Genomic DNA, 6,148 nt, shown 5'->3' with positions numbered 1-6,148 from the left:
GATTTATGTTCACATAGTAGGACTTGCTCTTAAGCATTGCTAATGTATAATTCGATTTGTTAATCTAAATTGATTGATTACGGTTAAGATAATATTTATTTGAATTAAATAATTCTTCTGTTTATTCAATTTGATATTGATACAGAAAACAAACCGTTGTTAGTTTAAGCTCTCAAACATCATCGTTGTTGTTTAGCCATTGCCTTCATCACTATCATCATCTACAAATTTGTTTTGGGCTACAATGGGGACCCTTATATATCACTTAACTGGACTAGACTAACATATATTTTTATGACAATATAATTTATTAAGTAATGTGCTAATTATCGCCAAAATCCAGTTATCGACTGGTTTCTGAAAACGACATGAATTTGTATTAAAAATGTCGTCGACTGTAAACGATTAACATCCACTGACGACGGCCAACCTATTGAGAAGGAACAAAGATGTTAATTAACACAGAACTACAACAACATCAACAACACAGAAATGCAGTTTAAACATAATTCAGAGCGAAGACACATTTTTCCTTGTGACACAGCGCAAGACGCATGCTGTCCCAGCAATTGTTCAGGAGTTAATAAAACTAAATATTATCGGTGTATCACTCTTTTCGCATACTTAATGGAGAAATATTATTGTTAAGTCGAAAATATGAAACATTTATTGCGTGACGATGAGATGAATCAAGTTTAAAGGTTCTCTCAAGTTAACGTGGAGATATAGTTTTCAATGTTCAGGTTCCCGTGACCTTGACCTTTGACCTATTAACTTCCAAAAAAATAAAGGTCATCTACTTCATAAGCCGAAGCATACTATCAAGTTTCAAGGGTCTTGATCGAGTACGTTTTCAAGTTATTGACGGGAAACTGTTTTCAATGTTCAGGTCCCCGTAACCTTGACCTTTGACCTATTGACCCCCAAAATAATAATGGTCATCTACTTAATAAGCCGAAGCTTCTTGTAAGTTTTAAGGTTCTAGGTCAAGTGATTTAGCAATTTGTTTCCAAGGTTCAAGCCCCTGTGACCTTTACCTTTGACTAACTGACTCTTTAATAGAGTTTCTTTATAAGTTTAATCATGCTGTCAAGTTTGAAGGTTCTAGGTCAAGTGGTTCTAAAGTTATTGGGGGAAACCCCACTTTGACTTACTGGCCCTAAAATCAAATAGGGACCATTTGTGCCCTATTGTGCTACCAAGTTTGAATGTTCTGGGTCAAGTAGTTCTCAAGTTATTGATTCTCAGGATTGAGACCCATGTGACCTTGACCTATTGAACCAAAAAGCTATAGGGGACATTTATTTGTAAAACCCTATCATACTACAAAGATAAAAAGTTCTGGGTCAAGTGAATTTCAAGTTACTGGGTGGAAACCGTTTTCAAGTTTCAGGCCCCTATGATCTTGACATTTGACCTACTGACCCCAAAAACTATAAGGGTCATTTACTGGATAAGCCCAATTATGCTACAAAGAAAGAAGGTTCCGGGTCAAATGGTTCTCAAGTTTCGGGCAGAAAACGTTCACTCTACCGACAGACCGACCGACCTATCAATTGACATACCGGCAGGTGCAAAGAAATATGCCCCCGCTTCGGCGAAGTGGGTCTTAATTAGGAGAAACTTATTTACTTCCAATTTGAAGATAGTAAGTCCTTCGAACGGCCTCATTAGCACAGTGGTTGTATGATATACCGAATTAAGATGTGGAGATTTCAAGTCCCATGCTGAGTGTTCACACTTATAAGCGTCTGTTGTTATGGTGAGTGTTCACACTTATAAGCGTCTGTTGAATTCAAAGGTTATCAGTCATATTTAACATTTTATGACGTTTTTCACTTTTCGTACATTCAGTTAAAGATTTGTGTTAGGAACAAATACACCCATTACATAAAGTTAGATAGCTATAAGACATGTATGTGTTATTACTTTTCATATAAACTTTTGTAATTACTCCTCTACCCCATTGATATTAAAGTTTATTTCTATCATTCCGATACAGCTTCAAAGTTACATTTCCATTTACAACATTGCGTGCTTTCTGTCGTGATTTTCCTTTTTTTTATCAAAACAATGAAGAAAACTCCCAAAATATATTTAATTAAAGTTATAATTGACAGATGAAACATAACAGCTAATGTACAGATTTAAAATATTGCACATAATTCAGTTTTTAAAAAAAACATCATTTCAATAGAAAAATAAGTAGCAACCACTTAATGTCGGAAGTTGTTAACCAATTAGTATGGGTAATAGACGTCGAATTACGTATACATGGATGTTTCGGATGAAATATCCTACACAGAGATGTATTCAATATATTAACTGTTGCATATTTTACATATTTTTCGTTTTACAGTCCATTTGATGGCACCTCGACTTCTTTTCATTTGTCTGGACGTTAAATATAACAGAACTTCATAGAGTTGAACCAAACCAAATTTTCCTGCCAGCAATTTTTCCTCGCTACAGAATTAATTCAAAGTAGGACTATTAGACACCTTTTACTCCCTCGTCTGATTCCAACACCGTGACGTGATAGAGTTATTTTTGTTACAGACAAACAGGAATCGTCCACGCTGTTTTCCCATTCAGTTCCATGTTGTTTTTTAAAAATCAACCCCTTCACAGTTAAAAATACTTAGTATATGAAAGTAAAGCTTTAATATGGGATTTTCATACTATTAAAGGTCCTGTGAAATTTGAATCCCAGACTGACAAACTACTGTGAAAAGAAATATTAAACTCCACAGTATTTCATTGTAAAATTTAAACTGGGCGACAAGACCCCGTCTGTATTTAACTATAAAAGTTTTGATCCTGTGGGATTTTGATCCTGTCTGGGCGATGAGAAATTATGTTTGCTTTGAGCATCTCTCAAAGCTCTCGTATCTTTGGTACCTTAATAATATTAGAGGAATACAACCAGGAAAAATAGTGGTGATATTGCAAAAGTCCCGCGGAATTTCATGAAAAATATTTTGATCGGCTGAGCTTCCATGGGATTTTCTGCGGACCAAATCACTGTTTTCTGGTAAAGGCGCATTAATCTATACTTTACTGCATTTTGTGGCGTGTTTGTGAGAAAACAAATTTATAAATTAAATGTAACCAGCATATATAAAAGCAAAATATTTTCAATCTCTAAGCTCAGAAAGTCTCTGCAATATTATTTGTGTAGTATCCTGAAAATGCTTTAATTCCTTTAGACGATGATTCAGCTGGATTACGTATATCCTGCAGACGGTGTAACTTGCAACGAATTATTTCCTTTTCGCTTCCATGGTCACAATAGTATCTGATAAAAACAAAATAGCAACATTTTTATGCGCAAGTGAAAGTCAAACAAGTGTTTATCATTGAGTAGTCTTTCTTTTTAATTACAATTTATGTTAGAGAAGAGTTTTCTTTTATCAACAACAAAGAATAATGATAATTTGTTCACCTGCAACGATATTACATCTATTAGCCCGTAATGCATCAACTAGTGTCCAGACAGAAGGAGCCGGTGCCGTAGTTTTCCAGTGCAACAGGGCGCTCTGGCATTTAGTAACCTCATCATTGTACTTTTCATCGATTTCCTTGGTAACGTCAATCACCTGGTTACCGTCATCTTGACAAAGATGATGTAACAGTTGACGCCATTTAGCGATAACCGAACTACTTTTAGATATCACTGAAAATGCCTTCTGCAAGCTCTTGTCTGAAAGTGAATTGCATTACAGTTACCTCATCGACTGTACACGTTCAAAAGTGCTTAGTCATTGTTTTTTTCTTTTTTTATAATTTATTACTTTCTATATACTAACATTCCACGTCAACATACCGAAAAAAATTGAAGTCAATGAAATCATATGAATAGTCAAAGAGCAGACAACAGAGGAAAAATTAAAGCAGCATTTTTTCCAAATTACAGTGAAATTTTCATATGACTTTCGTGCCTACATCTTACTTCATTTGTTACTTATGGTATCTACAATTAAATCAATCCTTGAAAAGGTTACTCGTACAAGTGTTGGAAACACATAAAAAACTACAGTTTAAATGTTTAACCTCTTGTTGTTTTTGACCTGTTGACTTTCTGTGCAGAGAGTCTGTGAGCAAGTTCTGACGCTAGCTTGTGTCTGTTACAAATCCTTAAGGCGTTAATCAAAGGTGTTACCTGTATGAGGAAATAATATACACGTATATATGTATTTCTTCGAACAAACTTCCAAAGTCAACAACAACAAGAGCTGTCTCCGTAGGATGACACATGCCCCCGATGGCACTTTGAATGAATAGTTATGGCCGATGTTAGAGTTTAGGACCTTTGACCTACGGACCTGGGTCTTGCGCGCGACACATCGTCTTACTGTGTCACACATTCATGCATAGTTATTTTAAAATCCATGCATGAATGACAAAGATATGGACCGGACATGCCCATCAATGCACTATCATGAAAAATGATCTTTAACGTCTAAGTGTGACCTTGACCTTTGAGCTACGGACCTGGGTCTTGCGTGTGACAGGTCGTCTTATTGTGGTACACATTCATGCCAAGTAATTTGAAAATCCATCCATCGATGACAAAGATATGGACCGGACACGCCCATCAATGCACTATCCTTTAACGTCTAAGTGTGACCTTGACCTTTGAGCTACGGACCTGGGTCTTGCGCACTGCACGTCATCTTACTGTGGTACACATTCATGCCAGGTTATTTGAAAATCCATCCATCGATGACAAAGATATGGACCGGACACGCCCATCAAAATGCACTATCCTTTAACGTCTAAGTGTGACCTTGACCTTTGAGCTACGGACCTGGGTCTTGCGCACTGCATGTCGTCTTACTGTGGTACACATTCATGCCAAGTTATTTGAAAATCCATCCATCGATGACAAAGATATGGACCGGACACGCCCATCAATGCACTATCCTTTAACGTCTAAGTGTGACCTTGATCTTTGAGCTACGGACCTGGGTCTTGCGCACTGCACGTCGTCTTACTGTGGTACACATTCATGCCAAGTTATTTGAAAATCCATCCATCGATGACAAAGATATGGACCGGACACGAAAATTGCGGACAGACCGACAGACTGACAGACCGACAGACCGACAGACAGACAGACGGTTCAAAAACTATATGCCTCCCTTCGGGGGCATAAAAATTACAAAAACTATCAAACTAAGCAACATAAATGTTTTCAGAACGCACCATTTTATGTGTATTGAATAAAAGAATGAAGAAGATTTTGTCAAATAGGTATATTTATAGCCTCCACTTATTTTGTTCGTAGAAACACGAGTAACAAATCTTTAAATAAACTTTTATTAATATCATCATTAAGTTTGTAAGCACTAAACGTTTCTATTTTTCTTTGCAAATCTCTTTTACTTAATACGACCTAGATTTGTTTCCCCGACTCTGTTACATTCTGAATATTTACAGCGATGCCTTTACAAGTGTAATTACAATCCCCATCATTTCTGTTTTGGTAAACAGTTGGGTCGGGGATGGGTGAATGCTAGTCATCTGGTGTTACATGCATCAGTTTAGCTACATAGGTGTGTAAACTTCTCCAACGGACTCATCACAGCTTTTATCACGTTTTAACGGACATACCTTGTCTTGTGAAATTCTTTGCGTCTTCATCCAGTTGATTATGACGTCCATAAGAACCTTGTCTGACACTTGGTTACGGTGCTGCTGTTTAATGGCTTGCACTCGAGCATGGCTTATACCAAGAGCTTTTGCAAACTGTGTCCATTCATTCACCAACTCAGAACATATAGTACGAATGAAATCAACGGTAAGTGGTTCTAAAATATTAAAGCAGGTATTCTCCACGGAATAAAGAAAACTATAGACGAATTTTATGGCTCGACATGCTCTATTGTATCACGTATATTTTACGTTTAGAAGATTACGGTAATAATAATTTTAAGCAAGATTAGCGGGAATCTATTTACACTTTATCTCCTGTATCAACGATGTTTGTGAAAAGGAACATAGGATAAGCTTAAGAAATATTAGAACATAGGCCCTAAATAAGTTTTATCTAAAATATATTTTCCACCACTGAATTAATGTTTTACTTTTAGTCTCATGTTAAGAAAAATCCAGGTTACTGCCCTAATATTTCTGTGAAATGACA

At 36.4% G+C, this 6,148-nt stretch overlaps 1 protein-coding gene across 1 annotated transcript in view; it reads right to left on the bottom strand.

Annotated features, from left to right (window-relative positions):
* Window positions 1–2,092: 2,092 nt before the first annotated feature.
* The window catches only part of LOC123554156 (uncharacterized), a 51,130-nt gene continuing 47,074 nt past the window's right edge, over window positions 2,093–6,148 (bottom strand). The window contains exons 11-14 of the mRNA XM_045344095.2: window positions 5,617–5,813; window positions 4,054–4,162; window positions 3,446–3,703; window positions 2,093–3,298 (exon numbers count right to left, since the gene is read on the bottom strand). Coding sequence (XP_045200030.2) covers window positions 3,264–3,298; window positions 3,446–3,703; window positions 4,054–4,162; window positions 5,617–5,813 — 599 coding nt within the window. The 3' untranslated portion in view covers window positions 2,093–3,263. The remainder of the gene's footprint in view (window positions 3,299–3,445; window positions 3,704–4,053; window positions 4,163–5,616; window positions 5,814–6,148) is intronic.

This window comes from Mercenaria mercenaria, chromosome 15, assembly GCF_021730395.1.
Source record: "Mercenaria mercenaria strain notata chromosome 15, MADL_Memer_1, whole genome shotgun sequence".
NCBI classification, from domain to species: Eukaryota; Metazoa; Mollusca; class Bivalvia; order Venerida; family Veneridae; genus Mercenaria; species Mercenaria mercenaria.
This window is presented reverse-complemented; position numbering and strand designations above follow the sequence as displayed.